The 24,393-nt window shown below is 37.8% G+C and overlaps 3 protein-coding genes across 5 annotated transcripts; 2 read left to right on the forward strand and 1 right to left on the reverse strand.

The window, feature by feature from the left end:
• The first annotated feature begins 125 nt into the window (after positions 1–125).
• On the forward strand, positions 126–2,901 carry LOC105398660 (isopentenyl-diphosphate Delta-isomerase 1). Of its 2 annotated transcripts, none has more exons than XM_011570819.3 (6): positions 126–267; positions 623–751; positions 983–1,168; positions 1,401–1,529; positions 1,974–2,149; positions 2,596–2,901. In XM_011570819.3, the coding sequence occupies exons 2-6, from the start codon at positions 623–625 to the stop codon at positions 2,735–2,737; spliced, it is 762 nt and encodes a 253-aa protein (XP_011569121.3). In that variant the 5' UTR covers positions 126–267; the 3' UTR covers positions 2,738–2,901. The 2 variants fall into 2 exon arrangements, with proteins under 2 accessions (XP_011569121.3, XP_011569122.3); XM_011570820.3 differs by having other exon boundaries at positions 197–217.
• Positions 2,902–3,295: 394 nt separating this feature from the next.
• On the reverse strand, positions 3,296–15,940 carry LOC105398659 (peripherin-2). Of its 2 annotated transcripts, none has more exons than XM_048630195.1 (6): positions 15,881–15,940; positions 5,387–5,555; positions 4,757–4,928; positions 4,262–4,382; positions 3,828–3,935; positions 3,296–3,611 (listed from the first exon to the last, which is right to left on the reverse strand). In XM_048630195.1, the coding sequence occupies exons 2-6, from the start codon at positions 5,457–5,459 to the stop codon at positions 3,333–3,335; spliced, it is 753 nt and encodes a 250-aa protein (XP_048486152.1). In that variant the 5' UTR covers positions 5,460–5,555; positions 15,881–15,940; the 3' UTR covers positions 3,296–3,332. The 2 variants fall into 2 exon arrangements, with proteins under 2 accessions (XP_048486152.1, XP_037963382.2); XM_038107454.2 differs by lacking the exon at positions 15,881–15,940 and adding an exon at positions 5,771–5,980 and having other exon boundaries at positions 5,399–5,555.
• LOC105398658 (peroxisome assembly factor 2) lies at positions 15,637–22,603 on the forward strand. The gene is made up of 11 exons (XM_048630196.1): positions 15,637–16,829; positions 16,905–17,012; positions 17,166–17,299; positions 17,442–17,952; positions 18,083–18,250; positions 18,749–18,895; positions 19,653–19,811; positions 20,446–20,608; positions 21,032–21,113; positions 21,484–21,541; positions 21,948–22,603. The coding sequence occupies exons 1-11, from the start codon at positions 15,719–15,721 to the stop codon at positions 22,085–22,087; spliced, it is 2,781 nt and encodes a 926-aa protein (XP_048486153.1). The 5' UTR covers positions 15,637–15,718; the 3' UTR covers positions 22,088–22,603.
• Positions 22,604–24,393: the final 1,790 nt, after the last annotated feature.

Genomic DNA, 24,393 nt, shown 5'->3' on the forward strand with positions numbered 1-24,393 from the left:
TGCGATAGAAATGCAACAACTCGAAGTAAAAAAAAATCGAACACTGCATTTTTTAATCTTAAAATAATAATAATGTGCAGAAGATTCATCATAAGCAATTTTTGACGTTTGACATTTATTATATTCTGTAAACTGCCAGCAACTGACATTTTGTTTACAATTTTATCGTTCTTTCCTTGCAGATTTCTCTTTTTCTTGGAAAATTCAACATAAATAAGTAAGATTTTACGTACATTCTCTTGAGGATTTCTTGTTAAGTATCTAAAGGTAATGAAAATCTTTATATTATCCTGAATTGTTCCCAATCATCACTTCTCAAAATATTCTTGAAGGTGTACATGAGATGTCGGCAACTATACGACGATGTTCCTGCTATGCCTAAAATACCAATATTTAAACGACACTATTCCTTTTCAATGTATATTTTCAACCTAAGTCGTCATTGCCATTGTTAACTTGATATCATAAGCATAGGTTATCAAGATTCTAACAAACAAGCAGTTAATTTACATTCTTATCAGATGGCTATGGCTTATTTTTATGCTTTTGTGAGCCTAATCTGCTTGAATTATCTACGAATTAGAAGTTTCGTTCTTCATTTGTGTCTCATTTCTTGTTAAAGATGCTTGTCCGGAACCTTCTATCCCGGTCCTTATGGTCGGGTCTTCGCGTGCAGTCCAGGCAGATGGCCTCAGACCCAGTGAAGCCAGTTGAATCTGAAAATCGTGAAGATGGTGTAGATGCATTACAGGTATTGTATTTTTAAATAATTATAGTGTAGTAATTAGAAATACTCAATTTCTCTGCTTATTGTGTTGGTAACAAACAGCTATGCGTTTTTCACTGTGGTGAATAGATTACAGATACAGTTGGTAGTCACTGTTTGAGGCTCTTTTCACCTACTGAAGGATACAGCACTTGTTTACCTTCTATTACATCTAATCAACTTTAAACTAAAATAAAATAATATTTGTAACTCCAGGCAGAAGCGCTAGACAAAGACATCTGTCTTCTAGTAGACGAGAAGGACAAGATGATCGGAACAGCCTCCAAGCGCGTGTGCCACACGGTGGGCGAGGACGGGAAGGTGCCGCTGCACCGCGCCTTCAGCGTGTTCCTCTTCAACAAGAGAGGAGACATGCTGCTGCAGAGGAGGGCTAGCCAAAAGGTAAGCACAGCTGGAAAACTGCTTGAAACGCACAGTTCTTTATAGGTAGTGTGTATTGAAACTGTTATGTATAAAATGTTTTGTATTAAACCTTTAAGTATCCTGTTTTTGTGTAGAAATAAAGAATATGTAACCAAATCTACAGCCTATCACTTAATTTTTTAATATTTAAAATAATAATTTTGTCATTAAAATTTTATCAGCAGTCATCATTATGTTTCTTAATCCTCAGGTGACATACCCTGACTATTACACCAATGCCTGCTGCAGCCACCCTCTGTACATTGATGATCAGCCAGAAGAAATCATTACAGCAGCTAGAAGAAGACTCAATTATGAATTTGGAATACCACTATCAGAGGTAACTTTTCGCCCTTTTCTATCTCTTTTCTCCATTAAGATACCCTTACATAGATTTTTATGTATCTGAAAACTGTATTGAAGTTAAATTCAAACCAGTTTTAAATGTCTTCTGGAATCTTTCAGTGATATAGTTATTTATTTCTCGTTTTTGTTGTTTTTTACCTCCTAATCTTATTTCAAACATGAAAACGTAATGCAAAAATAAAAATTGATAGACTGATTCACAGAACATATCTAAACCTTTATTTATCTTCTTGTTTTATAATCATCTGAACCGCTGCGCTGCAGCCGCTACACGGGTTCTTTGTCGACATAGATAAATGTCACTATATCGCGATTCTTCATAAATACGGCGCTGTGATTCGTGTAACGCGCATTAAAGAAGGTTATTGACGTCGACAACAAACTCGTGTTACAGCTAACCTAATCCTCTGTCCCGCAGATGGACCCAGCCCTATTCACATTCATGACGCGCGTGCACTACCACGACCCGGGCGACGGCGTGTGGGGCGAGCACGAGATCGACCACATCCTGTTCTACCAGGCCGACGTGAAGGTCAAGCCGAACAGCAACGAGATCTCCGAGTACTGCTTCGTGCCCAAGAACGAGTTCAATTCGTGAGTGTTTGAAATTTTATTTATAGGTTTTTAGCTGAAAGTATTAGTTACAGACGTAGACGTTACAGTCCATCAAAGAAGTCGTCATCGCGTCATAATGGCTAACTATGTGTTATGAAACAATAAATCAGCGACAGAGTGATTGATCAATTTATTTATTTGACGGTGGTTTATTAGACGTTCGTAGTCTTATTATGTCGGGCCTATTATTACTAAACTTAATACATACACAGGTTACACGAAAATAGAACAGTGCATTATGTAATCATTAAACACATGATATTAATATGACAAACATACAGAAAGACGTTATAATATAGATGCATAGCAACATGTACATATATTTATGCAGTTAGCAAAAGGGCTCTGACTCAGCACAATGCTATGATTATCATTAAAGGAGCTTACTCCCTAAAAACAAAATGATATCAATCCTCGTTTCCCAGCTTCATCCCGACGCTGGAGGGCCCGCTGACGCCGTGGTTCAACATGATCCGCCGCCACCGCCTCAAGCTGTGGTGGGACAACCTGCACCGGCTCAAGGACCTCGCCGAGCCGCACAAGATACAGAAGTTTGTCAATGAATAATATGTTTAGTATAAGATTAAGGGCTGATTTTTTAATGGTCAGATAAATTTTATGTATGGAACAAAATTGTTGCCGTCACTGTTTAATACAAACATTCTGACGCGACAGCATCAGATTTATTCCCCAGAGACATTTTATGTAACCATTGAAAAATCGGGCTGATTATTATTATTGTCTAATGTTTATTCGAGTTAACTTCATATATTTTTTAGTTTTTGCCCACTCTTTATTCATTATATTTTTAATGTCATGCATTTAAGTTGGAATCTTCATAGTTAATAATATATTTTAGTAGACTTTTAAGATCAAGTCGTAGTTACTAAGTTAATACCCAAAAGTCTAGATTTCGTTTACTATTCAATCATTTGATTATATATTAGGTAGGAAGACTAGGTACGCTAATAAATAATAAAATCATATATATTATATTTTATTTCTTACCTTTTTAAACATGTGAAATATTTATCAGATTATTTTGAATTAACACTGTAAAAAGTTATGGTGCTTTAATATAAAACTTGAGTATTAATAGAAGTTTATTATTAACATACCTATCCTCGAAAAAAACCCTTACATCATACACCAAAGATTATTACTATCCCACAATGGGCTTCAATACTTCATCAGAGCTGTTCAAATCAGTCGAGCTGGTCGTAGTGGCACTGCCGAGCTTGCTGTACGACGCCGCCACCCACTGTGAGGTCCTGGACCTAGACGACCTCCTTCGAACCTTCCTGTCAGCGAGTTTACATGCCATGACGTCGACATCAGTTATTGAGCGTAGAAGGTAGGACTCGCAGATGACCTGGTTCCCGATGTGGAGGCCGTTGCGGTACGCCGTGTGCAGGTACCGTGCTGCTACTAGCTGCACTATCTGTGGGGAGTGGTGACTGTGATGGTAGGTTCACGTTCAAGAAGGGGAATTAGTGAATTTGAAATGGAAATGTGTAGGATGCAAAGATAATATTATTATGTGTATTCATAGCGTAGATCTTTCATACTAAGGTAGCAATTAATATTCGCTAAGACTTATGAATACATAGTTAATAATATAGTAAAGTTAGTGAGTAGGTACCAGATATTGTCTTACCATAGCAACAATGCTCAAACCCATGACAGCATTGAACCTCCAAGAGACAGTCATCATTTCATTAATGAGCTTCTCCTCACAGCCGGCCTGCCAGATCGTCAGCTGTCTCTGTAATTTTATTCAGCTAGTGATAGTGGGATTAGAATTTCGGCATTCCATAAATGGTTGTATGCCACAAATAGCATATCTATACCAGGCGAAATAGCATGAGTCCTTCCACCATTTTCACATAGGATCACAACCTTAATATTTAATTGTAAAAAATCGTATAATAGGTTTTTGTTTGCAAGGGTACATTTTGCGATAGGTACATTATGCGAAGGGTGCATTTTGCGATTGGTGCATTATACTAATAAAAATAAAATCTCCGCGGTGCATTTTGCGATAGGTACTTTATGCTCCTGAACGGCCTATAGCTATAGCTGGTTCCGTACCTGTGGATCATATTTGTAGAAGGTGCCAGTGTGTGAGACGCCGTGGTGGATGCAGGGGCACATCGCCTCCATGGAGCAGCAGCTGTACGGCACGTTGTCCGCTACGAACTTGTGGCCGTCGCTGTCGGGCGAAAAATGATGTCAGGACTTGCACTTACATACCTACCTACACTACCAATTATACTGTTTACTCGCTGCTAGATAGATAGCGCCCTATAAAAGGCTGGTCCCTAGCTTTACCCGTTTTAATAATCTGTACAGTCTTCATATATCTGGTACATTGTAGAGTAGGTATACTTATAGGTCCCAAGACTCCCAAGTTAGGCCTATGGGATATCGTTTACGAGCGGTTTCAGACTATCGTAGATTTCGGCGCGTACGAGTAAGTACATTATGATATATGGTGAGTAGGTACTAGGTGAATAGGGCTACCATTTAATATGATCACAATAGGTCCTAAATAGAATAGAAATTAGATCCAGGCAGTTAGCTAACCCCTCATCAGTATCCGAGTCTCCGGTCGCGTACCAGGCTATGTAGAACCACTCCTCGTAAGTCACGCGGCCGCAGCAGTGGAACCTCGTCTGCAGGCGGTCGATGGCCACCTTCGACGGCAGGTGGGTCGCGTAACGGAGCATCGCCTTCGATATACCGTCCTTTATCTTTGCTGCAACGTTGGAGGGGTTTGTGGTGAACGTTGGATTGAGGATTTGGGATGTTTAGTTATTAGGTAAGTACTTAATATGATTCTGTAGGGAGTGGGTTGGGATTTTCTAGATTGTATTGTGTCTAGCAAAGGAGCCAAAGGAGGTATATCTTTATACGCCATTGGTTCCTGTCCAAGAGGGAAATAAGCAGGATGATTGCTAACCTCCGCGAGATGATGAAAAAAAAAGTAGGTAGGTACACTATGTAACATGTAAGTAATCTCTAATAGAAATCACTGACTACAGAAATACGCTCTGGTTGAAAGAAGCTAAGTAGGTACCTATATTTAGGTACCTAACATATTTCATAATGATTTCAATAGCTCCGTAGCGTACACTGACCAAGTTGCTGTGGTAGGTAGATACATACATACTTTAACTTATTCAGAACTATGTAGGACTGTAGGTGGGTACTTACAAGTTAAGTTACCTCTTATAATAGTGGACTGTAGCCCTGAATAGAACATGATCGCTAGAAAAACGATGATCATGATAATTAGAGCCCATATGTAATAGAAGAGACCGTTGGTCACATCGTGGTCCTTCTTCGGTAATCCAGCTCTGAATAACTGGTACAATCCGTAGAGCTGAAACAACCCAGTTACCCAGAATGATAGGTTAGCTGCAGGCTCAAAGCTGGCTTAAGCAATGTAGGGAATGTAGGGGTAGGTAGACTAGGTAGGTAGTACATCTCAGTCAGACTTTAAAGTTAGTTGTTGGGTAGGTATATAACTACAGGTATGTTACTACATATACTTTAAAGAAATTGCTATAATGATAAAGAATACAGTACAACATTTACTTGAATTATAACAGCTATTACAGATGCACAAGTGATAACAACTGGGATTGCGTTCCCATCGGGCCAGCATACAAGATCCAGCAAGGTACCTTCTTCGCTGCGAATCGTTTCTGAAGTATTCACAAGCCATATCAAATAGAATATCACTATAGGCTTGAAGGCCATCATTAACAGCCTTATATTATTGAAGGAAGACCACGTTAAATACATTCTTGGTAACAAATTATTTTACAATTAGGGTGCGTTGCACCATTTAACTTTAACTATTACAAACGTCACATCGTCTGTCAAAGCATCGGTTAAGCGAAAAATTGGTTGCACCCAAGGACTTTGTATATAGAACAGGACTGAGTACTCGGAACCCAAAAGCGAGCCGAGCAGGAGGTGTAGTAAAGAGGCCGTTTGTCCCTTTCTAATAAGGTGACCACGAAATTTGTGTTCGTGGGACTTTGGGGACTTGTTGTAAAAATATAATTATTACAGTGATAAAAAATTGGGACCCAAAAAAATATAATTTTGCTTTATAGGTACCTACCTAGACAATTTATGGATAATTCTACTAAACAATCGCTACCTTAGGTCGACAAAATCTTAGTCACTCTTCGGAGTTGCATATATCGGAGATATATGTATATCTTCGGGATGCTGTCTATGACAAATGAAATTATTTTGTGATTATCAAGGACGGCGATAGTTTATATCCCATTCCACGGGGAAAGACATCTGACAGAACTCTTATTACATTCGAATAAGGCTAGTTTTTGTTTGTATTTATATATTGACTTTGACTTATCAAATGTCTTTCCCCGTGGAATGGGATATAAACTATCGCCGTCCTTGATAATCACAAAATAATTTCATTCACAAATTAATCACAAATTCAAATAAAAGACACTGTATTTATTGAATTTATTTTTATTATTACTAAACATGGCTAAACAATATTGTTTTATACAATTCTGCTGGAGGCCAATCTTACTGCCTAAATTCTTTAAGGAATTAGATTTTCCATTATGGAATAAGTATGTTAAAATTTAAATATGAATTAGCTAATGCCTTCACAACTGAAACTCATGTGTGGTTCCTCATTACATTGAACTGGATGATGATGATCTATTGTGACACCGGAACAACATCCAGCTATATTTTTTTCTTATCTTCATTCTTGGGAAATCTGACAAAGAAATAAAATATATAATTAGTCATGGCACATTGAAAGACAGACGGGCAGACAGTCGAAGCTAGGTAATAGGATTCCGTTTTTTAAAGCACAAAAGAAGTGTATTAGATCGTTGTGCTTGGCTAACTATAGGGATTCCTGTAAACCATTATTTAAGAAGCTAAATATTTTGCCACTTCCATGTATTTACATCCAAGAGATCTGTTTATTTGTTAAACAGCACCCGGAAATATTTAAAACAAAAAAGGAAATGAACAGTCGTACTGGTGAACGATATAAACATAAATTATACTTTCCTACCTCTAAATTAGAATTGTATAAAAACAATGTGTACTGTATGTGCATACGAGTGTATAATAAGTTGCCTGATGAATTTAAAACTTTAAAAATAGAAATATTCAAAAGTAAAGTAGAAAAATATTTAATGTCCAATTGTTTTTACTCAATTAATGAATTTTTTAATGAATAATTAATGATTTGATATTTTTGTATATATTATTCTTGTCATAATTACCTACAGTAATAGTTTTTTTAATAGATTAAGATAATTATTGTAAATATTTGTACGCCCATAGGGCTGAATTTGATGGATCCAACTATGTATATAACACCTTTTCATGTACCCAAATTCTAGAACAAATAAATGATTTTACTTTACTTTACTAAGTTATGCTTAGAGTTCGTATGATAATTAAATCATTGTTTGAAATAAAAATCTAACATTTTCAATTCAGATCAAATCAAATATTTTCTACCAACTATCACGTTTTTTTTGGGATGGCAAGCGTTAGTAAGGGACAAACGGCCTGAAAATATTAACTCGACTTCCTTTTTTGGCGGGAACTGGAAGGGCGCCTTTTTTGAACAAATTTTTAAATAAATTCAAATAACTTGGTAAACTTACAAAATACCTATCTGGGGCTCATCGTAATGGAGCCGGAGAGCGGCGGAGATGACGATGGGTGTATGGCGACACCGCGGACAACAAAGAAGCGGAAAATGAAGGAGCAGCTTCCAGCGGCGGCTTCGTCACCGGACGATAAGTACAAACCCTACTTTAAACCTGAATATAAGAGGTCATACCCGGACAACAGCTCTAAGGAGGAATTCCCGATCTATGTTGAAGGAATTAATGAGAAAATTGGGAACAAAAACCCCTTATATCTCTCAAAATTTTTCAAAAATGTAAAGGGCATAGTCGAAAAGCGTAGATTGAATGCGAACAAAATTATGGTAGTCTTCAAACAGGCGGTAGCAGCAAATGACTTCCTAAGCCATAGTTGTCTTAAGGAGAACAATTTGAAGGCGTACATACCAGCGGCGTCGGTGGAGAGAACCGGCACCATTAGATTCGTCGATAAGGAGTCGAGTAATGCAGAACTGTATGAAAAACTGATGGCTGATGCTGAAATTATAGCTGTGAGACGGTTCACCAAGAAAGTAGGTCAGGAAATAGTCCCTCTCACTACGGTGAGTGTAACATTTGTAGGCACTTCCCTCCCACAGTATGTTTTTTTGGACAAGTGGAGGTACAGGGTTTACACTTATGTGCCACCACTGATGCAATGTTTCAAGTGCATGAAGTTTAGACACAATGCAAAAATATGTAGAAATGATGAGGTATGTTCAAGGTGTTCAGGTGCACATTCCTACAAGGAGTGCACATCAGATAACTTGAAGTGTTGCAACTGTGGTGGGGACCACCTAGCTATATCGAAGTTATGTCCCATTAAAATAGAACAGCGTAAAAGGCATGAATCAAATTACCTGACTAGGATGTATTCAAAAGTAGTATCAGACAAAGATTTTCCGGCGTTGCCCAAACCGAAAACAGACAAATCAGTGACATTTGCATTGAAAACCAAGTCTACCCCAGTTAAGAAAGTTGAAAATAGTCATGAGTCCCCTATCACAACACCGGTTTCAACCGTTCCAACACCGACTACTAACTCCAATACCTTGTCCTATGACTACCTTGTAAAAGATGATATCTTTTTACAAAAAATAATAATGACCTTAGTTACGTTAGCTAATTCAAATAAAACAAACACAACCACACACATTAAAGATATATTGATTCAAAATCTTACCAAATAATGGCTGTTTTAAAAATAATGCAACATAATATTCAGAGTGTCAATAATAAAAAGGCTTTACTTAAATCATCATTAATTCAAAATAATATAGATGTGTGTCTTCTCAATGAAACCTGGCTAAAAGATTCAAACCCCTATTTATCAATATCTGGTTATAATTATATAGGAAAAAATGCTAAAAATGAACATGGCGGTGTAGGTATTTTAATCCGTAACTCCATTAAATATAAACATCTGAAGACTAGTTTTTATCAAGATATTCAATCCATAGCAGTTTCTTTGTCCACAGCAAACGGTCCACTTTCAATCCTGTGTGTATACTGCCCACCTAAAACAAAAAACACCAATAGTCTCATTAGGATAAATAAACTAAGAAACATTGTAAAACAACTACCGAAACCTTGTATAGTATCTGGTGACTTTAATGCACATCATATTACTTTTGGATGTGAAATTACTAATCCTAGAGGTAGGGAATTATTAGACCTTTTTGATGAGTGCAACTTATGTTTACTAAATACTGGTGCACCGACCACTGTCGGTAGACCTGGATGTAATGCATCAGCTATAGACGTGACCTGTGTCAGCCCAGACCTTGCTCCATTATGTGAGTGGCGCGTGGGTGATGATGCTATGGGTAGCTATCACCTACAGACATTTACAGACATTATTGTATCTACTACAAACTATCAAGTAAATGATGATATTGAGAAATTTTTATTTAATAAAACAAACTGGGAAAGCTACCATAACTTATCAGAGACATTGTTTACAGATTTTAATTCTAATTCAGATAGTCCGTTACAAAAATATGATGAAATGTGTAAAATACTTAATACTTTAAGGAATGTGTGTGTACCTGTGTATAGGTGTCATGCTGGTAAAACATGTAGGGCTCCGGCTCCGTGGTGGAGCGAGGACTGTGCTGATGCTGTAAAGAAATCAAAAGATGCGTTAGCTAAGTATAGGAATGATATGACAATTGAAAATTATATTGATTACAAAAGATTAGATGCTAGGAAAAAAATGATTATTAAAGAAGCTAAAAGCTCAAGTTGGAAAAAGTTATGTTCATCTTTTAATAGATATACACCAATTTCTAGAGTGTGGAACTATATACGGAGATTTAAAAGAATAAATACCAATAGAAATATATCTAAGAATGACGAATGGATAGGTAATTTTATAGACAAATTGGCACAACCTGCAAATAATGCTACAGATATAGATTTAGAATATATCTTTAACTCAGATAGTAATGATGATACAGCATTATTTTTGTTACAACCATTTACAGATGAGGAATTTAATATAGCATTGGCTTTAAGAAAGAACACTACTCCAGGATTAGACAGTTTTCCATATATTATGTTACAAAATTTACACATATCAGCTAAAAATAGTATATTACAGATCCTAAACTCACTATGGTCACAACAACTGATTCCAGAGTCATGGAAAACTCAGTGTGTTATACCTATACTGAAATCAGATAAACCGGATGATGATCCTAATTCATACAGACCTATCTCTTTAGCCTCATGTATAGGAAAGTTATGTGAGCAAATGATAAAGATAAGACTAGACTATTATGTTGAAAATAAGAATATAATTCCTTCATGCCAGTTTGGGTTTAGGAAAGGAAAAAGTGCAGTCGAAAGTTTTACTACATACCTGATAGATATGAAGAACTGTTTGTTGTCTAAGTCAACAGCAGTGTGTGTGTTCCTTGATGTGCAGGGAGCTTATGACAATGTCAATCTCCATCAAATGGCAAAGGTTCTTCATTCGTTGAAACTACCTGGAAAATTAATAAAGTGGCTGTTTAACTTTTCATTTGGTCGTACATTATATGTTAAGTATAATAATATTTTACATGGCCCAAAAAACGCATACAAAGGTCTAATGCAAGGTGCCTCCTTGTCTCCAATACTCTACAATTTATATACTTCACAAATTCTCCATCATTTACCCAAAGATGTTAAAATATTACAGTTTGCTGATGACATTTTAATATATTGTGTAAATAGTAATGTACAGGTTGCTCAGGGAAACATTAATTTAGCTTTAGATAAGCTTAATTCTTATTACTCAAATGAATTAAAGCTAAGTATTAACTCAAGTAAAAGTTCAGTTTTAGTATTTGGTAGCAATAGGTCTGTAAATATAAAATATAATAATATCCAATTACCACAAACAGAAGAAAAAAAGTTTCTAGGTGTAATTTTTGATACAAAATTAAAATTTGAAAAACACATAAATTATATTTGTAGAAATGCAATGAGGGGTATAAATATTATGAGATCATTAGCTGGTACATTTTGGGGATCAGACCCTAAAGTCCTAAGTATGTTATACAAAAGCTTAGTTCGCAGCCACTTTGATTATAGTGCAATTGTATACATGAACATAAGCCCAGTTCTATTGAAAAAATTAGATGTAATACAAAATATGGCGTTACGCATTATTAGTGGTGCTATGTGTACAACTCCTATAAATAATATGGAAGCAGAGACTTGTATACAACCTTTATGTATAAGGCGTTTATTTGCTACAGAGAAATTCTGTTTAAAAGTCTTAGCAATAAATAATGATATAGTTAGTAGTAGGATCTGTTTACCTGAGGTTCTGCAATCGTCTTTACAAACAACTCCTTATGTTTCGGCAGCGGATATCCTTAACAGTCAATATCCTTTAATCACCCGGGTTATGGGTTTTGTCACTGATTTGTCTGGAAATATGCACAAGAGTCAGTTATGGCCAGTATATGAATGTAAATATGAAGCATTAATATGTAAACTAAATGTAGATACTAGTTTTATTCTAGATGAAATAGATTTTAAAGAATATACATACACTCACGCCTTGTACTAATGTACTCCCTTGCGGGGTAGGCAGAGGTGCATTGCTGCACCCACTTTTCGCCAGAGCGTTATGTTAGTCCCAATGTAATAGGGGGCGGGCCTATTGCCATTTTACGGGCACATCCAAGACCCGAGAACAAATATCTGTGTTTAAACAAATATCTGCCCCAGCCGGGAATCGAACCCGGGACCATCGGCTCAGTAGCCAGGGTCACTAACCACTACGCCATTCGGTCGTCAATAATATTGTTCTAATAAAACTAATAGTTTATATTTGTACACAGATGGGTCAAAGTCTTTGAATTCTGTAAAGTCTGGTTATTATGACCCTCAAAATAAGACAACTAAATGTTTTAACTTGGATCAAAATTGTAGTATTTATACAGCAGAAGCATATGCAATTTATCAAACTCTTATGTATGTACAAAACTTGAATAATATTGAACAATACAATGAAATAATAATAGTTTCTGACTCTAAAAGTGTACTATTATCATTACAAAATTTCAGTTTTAATTATAAGGTCAATTATATTGTGTATAAGATTAGAAATATTGTATATAATCTCAATATAAATGTGACTTTTAAATGGGTACCGTCTCACAGAGGTATCAAAGGCAATGAAGTGGTTGACAAAGCAGTCAATTCTAATCACGATGAAGATCATAGCAACATATGCAAGATTCCTTTTACTGACCTATACACGAATTTAAAGAACGATAAAAGACGACTATGGAATGAATATTACAAGGATGTTTCGAAAATGAAAGGAAGATGGTATGCAGAGATCCAAAAAGAACTTCCAATCAAACCATGGTATCATAACCATAAGGATGCCAATGAGCGAAAATATATAACCACAATAAATCGCCTAAGATTTGGACACTGCCAAACGCCTGCCCATTTACATCGCATGAAGATAACTGACAATAACAAATGCACTTACTGTGAAGCTGATGGGGCAGACTTGACCCATATTGTTATGAGATGTCCCAAATTTAATATGCAGAGACTAGCTCTTGTGGCTGATATACGAGAAGCTTTGAATACAGAGGAGGAGGAGAACGAGACCACGAACACTTCGGCTTCGGATGCCTTGGAAGAAACGGTTGAATCGGTTGATTCAAACTTGATGTCAATGCCTGATTTGCCTGCACAGATAATGACAGCTGACACCTGTCATCCTCGGAATGCTGTACCCCGCCGCGTTCAAGATATTTTAGCAAACCAAAAACTGTATAAGTGTTTATTTAATTTTATATCAACTACTGTTGAACAAATTTAATGTTGTTGTGTTTTTATCTGTAATTATTTTAGTTTAGTTTATTATTTTCTGTTTTTATTGTATGTTTGTATGCCTATGGACTTGTTTCCGGCGAATAAATGATTTAAAAAAAAAAAAAAAGACAAACGGCCTCTAATCTAGCTATCTCGCTCGGCTCGTTTTGTCTCTTGAAACGTTGATTGCCAAATTGAATCTTATTACAACAGCTTACGATGTGTTTTAGTAATTAAAATTTTGGCAGTACTCAGTCCTGTTATTATACAAAGTCCTTGGTTGCACCATTCAACTATGGTTAAAATGACGTCATAACTTTAACGATAACCATAACCACCCCATGTTGGCCGGTTACTGCTTTTGTTAAAGTCAGGTAGCTGTCAAACCCGTTGTATAACCTCAAAGTAACAGTATTACGTACAAATATTAATATTCAATAATTCTTATCATGTCGCTTCTACGTGAAATAGTGCTTGAAACAAGTTCCTCAGAAATTGAGATTGAGGTGGAGTAAGTACGGAACTTACGAAATATGAAGAGAAAGGTGTACTTTCAGAGAACTGATAGATTCGCAGGTTCCAGGTCTCAAAAATGTGGCTCGTGTGTTGGCTTTAAAACTACAACCTTTCTTACAGCCTCCAACGACGAAGTAAGTGCACCTATTATTATGCTGTAGGTGTAATGATCATCTTCACCACCAAATAAGCGTCCACTTCTAGCCATGGGCTTGTAGTGGCACAACCCGCTGTACTGTGATTCCGCTCCGCGGTACTAATATTGGGGAATCACACGAAGTCGTCGCAGGAAGAAACACGAACTTCCGGCGGGCGCTCGAACTTCCGGCGGGCGCTCGGGAACTGGCTCCTTGAACGTAGCCATAGACACTCGCCCGCCTCTTGTTTTTCCCGCTTAGATTTTTCTTCTCAATTGTAAAATTGTTAATTTTATAAATACTTGTAATTTGTTTCGGTCCACAATATAACAAAGTAAATTAATTATCAGTCCTTCATTTCATACGCTCCGCTTTTCAGACTGACAAACCCACAGGCTCTTCCAAGGAGCGAAACAACACTGTGCCCTCGGCCTTCCTTATCCAGCCACTACCGGCTACCTGCCGGTTGCTGGTCCAGCGCAGCAATCTAATATCAAAGTAACCTACGTAACTCTTTAATTGAATAACCTTGTTTTCAGAAATTTAGCAATCACTCAAATACAGAAATATATCAATGAAAATAAGGACAGAACTAAGAAGAGTGCAGCCCATTTATGTGGCTACGGCATAGCTGCATAATATATTATGTAAACAAAATAGAGACCCTGTGCTGTACCACCAGCTAGGTTTTTTATGATGATTCATCATCTGATGAAGAGGAACCTGTCTATGCAGTTAACAGGAATGATGAGCATAATCGAAGGATGTCAATAAATAATTATTTTAATAGATTACATCGTTAGTTTTTATTTCAACTTGTTAAGAATTAATTAATAAGATAATTAATAATAAAGGCTTCTATTCTATTCTATTCTCTGGGGGTGTAAGTACCTGCACCTGGCTCTCTCGAATGGAACCTTTGTGCATATCCCCAAGGTCTAAACTGCCTTCCAAAGCTTGGACCATTTCTCCACCACGCTGGTACACTGCGGGTTGGTGGGTTCACATATCTAGATGTGCTAAATCTAGATATGCAGGTTTCCTCACGATGTTTTCCTCACCGTAAGAGCGATGGTATACATTGTACTTATGTTAAAAGAACTCATTGGTACATGTCAGCGCCGGGATCGGACCCGCATCTCTGGCGTGAGAAGCGGGCGCTTACCCGACTGAGCTACCACCGCTCTTAATAAAGGCTTATTAGAGTCTACTTTGTCGCGGGTTTTATTGATGATAATCTTTTGGTCAATATTTGGAGGAACAACAGACTTAGTTCCTATGACATGTTGACTTTGAGTGCTTTGACAGAGAATGACGGCTACAATGTACTCTGTGACGGCTTCAGTCCGACAGCTAGATTTGGTATTGCCTTACATAAAAACGTTTCCCACAATAACTTTGGGGATAATTATGTCTCAAACGAATAGCAACCCTAATAACATTAACAATGACCGACGATTTGATGGTGCAACACGTTACAGTAAAATATTAACTGTAACGACTCTGTCATTGCTAAGTTTAACCTTAACTATTACGATAACCGGGATGTTGATGCAACCCACCCTTAATATTGGTTTGTTGAACTTACGATGACGTGAGGTATAAACCTGTTATTATTCTGAGCATTACAACCATTTACAACCTGACTCATAGCTATATTTTTGTCAGTACCTATAGGATGTTTCAAACATTATTCAGCAACTCATCTGTCAATGTCACAAATAACGAAATGTCATTGTCAATGTCCTTTCTGTTTTGTTGTGATTAAAATAAGATTTTATTAATTTATTTTCTCATAATTTTATCAAAAGAATTAGCTGTTTAAAGTAAGAAATAATTGCAACTTATTGTGGCGAACCAACATTGAAAATTTTACTATGAACAAGGAACCGCCTTCAAAATTGCTATGGGTGGTAAAGTTTTGCCTTCGAATAGTCTACCCAAAATTAAATTACCAATCATTCCTGGTATATTTAGCCATAAAATATCGGAAACATTATAATAAAAGAGCCAAACACAGGAAAGTCATGGAGACTTACAAAGTTAAAACTATATCCGCGCCTGTACAAAGGTTATTCGCCAAGCGATATTCGGACGATAATGCGAGTGTTATCTCGCACAAATGCTTAATTATATCTAGAAATCAATACATACAGTTAGCCACTGAAAATCTATTCTATTTAGACAATGGTGTGCTATGGGTGACACTGAAATTAAGCCCCAATAATGTAACAAAACAAAAACAGAAGCATGAAGAAGTAAATAAGAAGAAACTCATGAAATATAATCTTAACTTTATAACTTCTGAAGTACATAAAAAGCTTTGGGCCAACATGAACTCTGGCTCATATAATAACTGCAGAGTAATGCCCATCATTGGTTCCAATTGTATTGAGGAGGATGTGGTGGCCACATCTGAGATTGAGCACCACAATATGTTTGCCTCACTGGGCTTGAACACTACCAATGATCAAGACATTGAGATCAGTGTACATCCTGTAATGTCTCTAGACTATGCACCAAAGATAGCTGCTATGGCAGAGGTGAGCTTAATAGTCAATGAATATGACCTCTCTAATGATTTCATTAAAGAAGTGCTGAACAACTACTTTGAGGTTCCAAAGCTGCTGCACAACAATGACATATTCAGCATAGACTTGACACCGGAGACTACAGCCAAGTTTCACTACAAATACCTTGACTTGATGGATTCAGTTGGAAGGCTGTATTTAAAATGTGTGAAGCTAAATGGAGACTCAGATCAGCTTCAAAATGTGGGGAAGATAGATCAGCCATTCTTCATAGTGAAGGGAGTGACTCAGCTCACTCTGGGTGAGACGGTTCACTCTCTGAAGCCGAGGGATGAATACTACAGGTTTCCAGAATGCAGTGATAGTCAAACAAACATCAGCACCTGTCCCACTGGACTGAGAAATATATTTACTGACATGCAGGAGACAATCACACCATTTCTGTCTGGAGAATTAAGTATGATTTTATGTCCTTTAAGACTAAATTTTATTTAAGATATCCTGTTTCATAGCAAATATAATGTCCTTTCAGATGAATTGACATCAGCTTTGTCCAGCCCCATTATACCAATACTGCTGCTAACTGGGGCATCTGGATCTGGCAAACAAATATTGATCAAAACCTTATCAAAGTACAATGGTAAGTAACTTCTAGTATTGCAAAGTGTCATAGCTGGCATATATTTATTGAATTCATCCTCAGCTATTTACTTTACCTTCTTGATTGTAAGTAGTTCAGCATTACAGTCTCTTATATGTTAGTTGTTCATTAAAATTGTCTTATTTTTTTCAGGAATCAATTGTCTCCGCATTGACTGCAATGCACTGCAGAGCTCCACTGCCAAGCAGACTGAAAGCAAAATGAGTACAATGATACAGAGAGCCAAGACTGCAGCCCCTGTGTTAGTACTGATGGACAATTTTGAGGTAAGAATTAATTAATGAAAGTCCAAACTGTCTAAATCTATTTATATGTATATTAGTTGCTTGTTTAGTGTACAATGTACCTACATAGCACAGCCTAGGAAAATAAATCACAAACAAAGAAAAACAAAACATTTTGTTGTAGGTATTTGCAGTTGATGCAGAAAATAATGAAGACTGTAGGCTGATAGAATACTTCGAGAACTCTCTGAGGGACCTCTATCAGAACTACACAAAGCACAGCATCATATTTGTTGCAGTCACAGAAAGACAAGACCTGAAGCCAAATATCCTCAGAATATTTTTAGAGAAATTCCACATTCCAAAACTCAGCAATGTACAAAGATGTGAGATGCTAGAATGGTTTTCTTTAGTTCATGGTTTAAAATTTAACCAAGCGAACAGAGATAGTGAAGAGAAACAACAGAAGACGCAATTAAGATTACATGCTGATGAATCAAGTGTATCCACAGAGTGTAAGGAAATGATTCAAAGAGTGGCAGCCAAGACGGAAACATTCAGATATGGGGACATCGACACTTTGCTCCACTTCGCGCTCAGAGAGTCGTATTTACAGCAACATCACAGTTCACACGAATCCGCCGCAGATACTGACATGCGAATTGTGGAAGAGAAACACTTCGACTCTGCTTTAGGTAACAAAATAACAATCATAAGTTATGAAAAATCGCTGAACTAAACAATCATTTATTACTCCTAAAATCATTTACACAATGTCTATTTTGTGTGCAAAGTTATGTACTTTTATATTTCTTTGTATTAAAGAATCAATGAGAAGTCTCCAAAGCCAACATTTGGATGCTCCGAAAATACCAAAAGTGTACTGGGACGACATCGGCGGCTTGGACAAGCTCAAGAAGGAGTTGCTGAAAACCATCGAGTTTCCTATCAAATACCCGCATCTGTTTAAGAACTCTTCTTTGAAAAGATCAGGCAAGTGCTTTATTATTATCATCATAATCACTGCACTGTTGGACATAATACATGTGGGATGAAAATAAAACCGCCGGATGCACTTGAAACAATGTAATTTAATTTATTTACACCCAAATAAGAAAACCATCTTTAGTGCTAAGCGCCATATTTGCAAGCGAGCCTCATTCATAAAAGGAAAGAAGATAGACAATACTTCTACTACACTCCGTTCTGAAATATCATAGATCCTACATAAATAATAATGTTATACCTCTCATAAAGATTGCCACCTTATTGATCTTTATTGAACCATTCTTGGCTAAGTGCTTGATCATTTTGCGCGTTGACCTCTCGCGCGGTCACGAAATAGCATTCGTGTATAACGTCATATCTAAGTGTTTAGGTACTATAGGTCTAATAGGTACTACTAACTAACACAAGCACCCGCTAAAGCCTTTATAGGCGGCCTGCTTCTGCCGTTATGCTGTTTTAATAACTGACATGACCATTCCACAGGCATACTCCTGTACGGTCCGCCGGGCTGCGGCAAGACGCTGGTGGCTAAAGCTGTGAGCACAGAGATGAATGTCAGCTTCCTGAGCGTCAAAGGACCGGAACTACTCAACATGTACATTGGGCAGTCAGAAGAGAATGTTAGAAAAGGTAACTCTACTGGTATAATATTTATAGTAAACTAGCTTTTTCACGCGAACTCCGCTTTGTCTCCAAAAGTTTTCCCGTGAGATTACCTAAATAAAAAGTAGACAATGTGTTAATCCAGGATAGTAAACATACTACATAATAATTTTTAACAAAATCCACATAGGTACCTATTTACAACAAAATATAGCCTTTAAAATATTAGAACGATCATCAATCCTGTATAAATTGCCTTTAAAATATTAGAACGATCATCAATCCTGTATAAAGCGCCCGCACATAAACACGATTGCGTTATAAAATCGTATCCTTCCCACTCGCATGTGTTTCATAGGAGAGAGCGAGACAGTGACACGACCCGACGACGTATCGTGATATCTGTCGGAGCCCATTAGAAATCTACAGGGTGTTGCAAAAAGGGTATACTAAGCCGAAACCTATATGTGCATGGTATATCTAAGCCCGAAACTGAAATCAGAATTCCAAAATACGCGAAAAAAAAACATTTTCCATAGAAACTTTGTTGGTCACGTGACTTTTTAACTTTATTTCTTTTAATTTGTTTAATTCGACATATAAATAATAATTTTTCTATAAACCCTTTTTTACTATAGAGAATGTTATTTTTTTCGCGAATTTTGAAATTCTGATTTCAGTTTCGGGCTTAAATATACCATGCTGCACATGCAGGTAGGCTTCGGCTTACCCTTTTTGCAACACCCTGTATTAAGATTTATTAACATCACTATCTGTACCCCAGTGTTCTCGACGGCCCGCGCGTCGTCGCCGTGCATCGTGTTCCTGGACGAGCTGGACGCGCTGGCGGCGCGGCGCGGCGCGGCGGGCGACTCGGGCGGCGCCGCCGACCGCCTCGTCAGCCAGCTACTGGCCGAGCTGGACGGAGTCGCCACCGGGGAAGGTAACTATACCTTGTGTCATGGGGAAAGACATCTGACAGAACCCTTATTACATTCGAATAATAGTAGTTGTATCAAATGTCTTTCACCGTGGAATGGAATATAGACATACAGAGGGCCGGTGCGGCGAGAACTCGGGCGGCGCCGCCGACCGCCTGGTCAGCCAGCTACTGGCCGAGCTCGACGGAGTCGCTACTGGGGAAGGTAACTATGACCACCTGACTGGTCAGCTAACTAGTTGGACGTTTTGTGACGCTTGTACAATCAACGTTCGGCCTAGTCATACAATTGAGTATGAACGGGCTAGCGGTTCAATCAAAAAGGAGATTAAACCAGATGCCTGCGAGATATACATACAGAGGGCCGGCGCGGCGGGGACTCGGGCGGCGCTAAAAACTAACTAAAAACTCGCACTCCTCATGCTGACAAGCTATGCAGTCGATACGCTTAGAGATTTCGAGTTAGAGCCGTGGTTAGTGCAGTAGCACTCCAAAACGGAGAATATAAAGTTTTTTCTCTAATTTAACTTTTTTGCAACTTTAACATCCCACTTCTTGATACCCAGCAGTCAAGCGCTGTGGACAACCGTGCATATTTATAATCCCTTATAAAACAGCAATTTTATTTTTTTCCCAGACGCGGACCCCACGAGCTTCGTGTTCATAATCGGCGCGACGAACCGGCCGGACCTGCTGGAGCCGTCGCTGCTGCGCCCCGGCCGCCTCGACAAGCTCATCTACGTGGGCCCCTACTGCGGGGTCGAGGAGAAGACTAAGGTGCTCAAGTCGCTGTGTCGGAGGTAACGCTCATTTCATTAGCGCTTCGGATCCTCTCTTATTATCATTAATAATAATATCACACACATAGCCGTCTGACCCCAAACTTGGCAGAGCCTGTAAATGTGTAGCTATCGGACAGCTGATATAATATCTACACAGGTACATAGAGACATAGATACATACTATACATATTAACATCCAAGACCCGAGTACAAATATCTGTATTTAAACAAATACCTATCTGCCCCGACCGGAAATCGGACCCGGAACCTTGGGCGTAGCAGACAAGGTCACCAACCACTGCACGATTCATTAGGATACTTTTGTTGATTTCGGAGAGTAGTTTGTAGATATAGATGTTCATAAATATATATATATATATATATATATATATATATATTGTATGATGAATAATAATAATAACATTAATTTGTCTATCGCAGTCACAATGTGGACGCGGCGGTGTCGCTGGAGCTGGTGGCGGAGGCGCTGCCCGAGCGCGTCACCGGCGCTGACCTGCTGCAGGTAACTACATTTCAGATTTCATCATTCAGATTTTACCTGGATTTTACATAAATATGCTTACGACTGAAATCCCCGAAGGGGTAGTCAGAGGTGACTCGCAGGCGCATTATGTAAAAATTATGACTCTACCACCATTTCACAAAGGCTCGGTCACTGAGTGGAAGAATTAGCGAAAGAAACTCTTCTCAGTTTTAAACAATTCATTTGAATGCATTCATAGCATCTACATAAACATTTAGCCATAAGTTTCTTCCCTCTAAACATTAGGTGCACCAATTTTTTAACAAACGAATATGAATAACAACATTTCTAAACTGACTGAAACGTCGAGACGATTACCGACTAATGATGATGATGCTCATGTTCCCAGGTGGTGAGCACGGCCCGCGCCGCCGCCGTGCGCGCGCTCGTACACAAACTGCAACAAGGTAATGTTACCAATATCATGAAGATGATTATACTTATTAAAAACATATATGGTGGAAATGAGAGCTGGTGGAAGGCGTAAGAGAGGAAGACTAAACAAGACGTGGCTGGATTGCATGAAAGAAAAGAAGGGAGTGAATGAGGGTATGAAAGAGGAAAGGGTAAAATGGCGTGAAATTACACAAAGCCGAACCTAAATAATGAAAATTTTAGAGAGAAGATCACTGCTATTCATCATACATACTTACTTTACAAACATTAGGGTCCCTATCCGGGCGGACGGCTAGCAATGTAAATAACAGACAGGGAGTTATTTTTTTTGGAGCGGTAGTGGCAATACGGCTCTTGAAATAATCACTTCACTTCAGCACCTACAAAATAAATACCCTAAAATATCTTCTGTTTCAGGTTTGCTGAAGGAGAGTGAGCTGAGTGCCGACTCGGTGGTGATCTCAGTGTCGGACATGCAGCGCGGGGTCGCGGCGTTCCGCTGCTCCGTCACTGACGAAGAACTGGCCTATTACGAGGCGTTGAAACACCAAATGTAGACTGTAGAGTCACCGCAGTACAGTGTAACACTTTGTGATTTGTGATATACTGATAGACGTACGAGTCAGTATATGTAAGGCAATGAAGTTTTTGATGTGAAGTAGGTACAGTCGTCTTTATCAGTCGCTGTACACTGTTCTACCTTGAACCTAATGTTAAAGTAAAATGACTAGGCTAGTTTGACAAGGTACAAAAGTGTATTGTTTAACAAAGTAGGTATACGAACGAAAAAGGCGTATGGCCATAAGTACGGCTCACTTACTCAACGTCTATCATACTATTTAAAAAAATAGGTTTTGTTAAGACTGTTTTGACTAAAATATGATCTCCATCCAACCTGCGACGCCTGGATATTGACTAGTAACCTTTCAGCAAACTGTTGTTGTTGTTGGGCATAATCATGAAATGTGACGTGATAAGGGATATAATTATTATGTTGTTATTTGTGATATTTTAATTGTATATTTTTAACGCTTGTTGGGTAATTTTAAGAATAAAAACTTTGTTACTATTGACTGTTTTTTTTATTTTTATTAGCTTTGGTCGGAAGATAGACTTGATTATTCATTACGAACTATAAAAAACCGGCCAAGAGCGTGTCGGACAGGTAACATGAAAGGGTTCCGACCGCTTCAGAGAAAAAGACCGTACAGTAGTACGGTGGCCTGCGCCTATAAGTATACAGGCGGAGTTTTTAAAATAGCGATCTCAAGCTCACATGCTGCTCAAGCACATCCACATAAACACCACTGCTACACATATCACACACAACACGTCCCCGGATTTATAACAGATGTAGCTGGTCCCTTCATCATCAGGGATCGCTATTTTAAAAACTCCGCCTGTATACTTTTAGGCGCAGGCCACCGTACACGTCATAAGTTGGTCGAGTTGTATAAAAATAACTATGCATGATACAGAGTCCGCTATAGTTTTAGTTGGAAGTACTTACTTGGAGGTATGCAGCATTTTTTTTTCAGAATTATTGTACTTATTGGTATTTCAAAAGTTAACAGGGGGGGACGCCCTAATTTTAATTTGGTATTAATGTATCTCGACTCTCGAGACTAGGGAGTTCGATCCACATGCTTTCAAAGCCATTTTTGCTGTATTTAAAGATACCTTTTTAACGATACCCACACGATGTCTTTTTTTTCGCTTTATGTAAGGGGGTAAAAAAAATATTTTTTGTTAATTTAGAAACCAATTTTTGGATTATCAGTATACATCTCTAAACCAATTTTCGTGGCAATCGGTGCAGACGGCGGAGAACCAACCAGGACAAACGGACAGACAGACATGACGAAACTATTAATAAGGGTTCCTAGAATTCCTAGTTTACTACGGAACCCTAATAATAATATACCAATCGGTTTTTTTCACGGAGTGGTGGCGGCGGCGGTGGTATATAGTTTTTAGTTGGGTACACACACTCCTACTCAGGCGCCCCGGAGTTTCATCCCTTGTAGCATCCTTGTAGAGAACCGCTCTTTTGCACTGAATGAGGTTATTATTATTCTGAGGTGACCAAAACTATGACCCAGAACCAATGATTTCAAAAGGAAGGATACGCCCTTAGAACATTTTACTCAAACCTTCTTCATACAAGCAAAATAACTGCCATCTGTCATAATTTGTTGGAACTATTTCAGAGCCGAGCTACTTATCCTGACGACGCAACCTTGTACGTGCGTTCATATTTTACCGTCACCGGACAGTAGGTACATAATAATATGAGTGAGTTGCATGCGGACGCCCGTACAAGGTTACATCGTGCGGCCATTGTAGACTTTGGTAGTAAAATAATTATCGCTTTAAAATGTGTTTATTTATTAATTAAGGATGATACGATATTCCATATTCCTTTTTGACCTTCGTATCATAGTTTTTGTAGCCTTTCACAACAAAAATAGGCATATTTATCACAAGACAACAAACTGCCTAACAATATAAGATGTCTTGACCTTATCCAATTTAAAAATAAACTAAATACTATTCTTCAAAAAAAATGTTATTATACAATTAATGACTACATAAATGACATATTATAAATCTATTGTATAAATTAATGACTATTACTACCTATATGACTATTTCATTATTATATTACTATTATTGTGTAATGTTAGTTTGGACTTATTTTTACTTCTTTATGAATCACAAACTGTAAATTTGCATGAATTTTAAAGTGTAAGCAAAAAGTTGTACGTACTGTATAGTGCAAAGCATGGAGAACTACCTATGATATTTTTGTAACACCATTTTGTATACCCATGTTTACAATAAATAAATTTTTATCTTATCT

Source organism: Plutella xylostella, chromosome 25 (assembly GCF_932276165.1).
Source record: "Plutella xylostella chromosome 25, ilPluXylo3.1, whole genome shotgun sequence".
NCBI classification, from domain to species: Eukaryota; Metazoa; Arthropoda; class Insecta; order Lepidoptera; family Plutellidae; genus Plutella; species Plutella xylostella.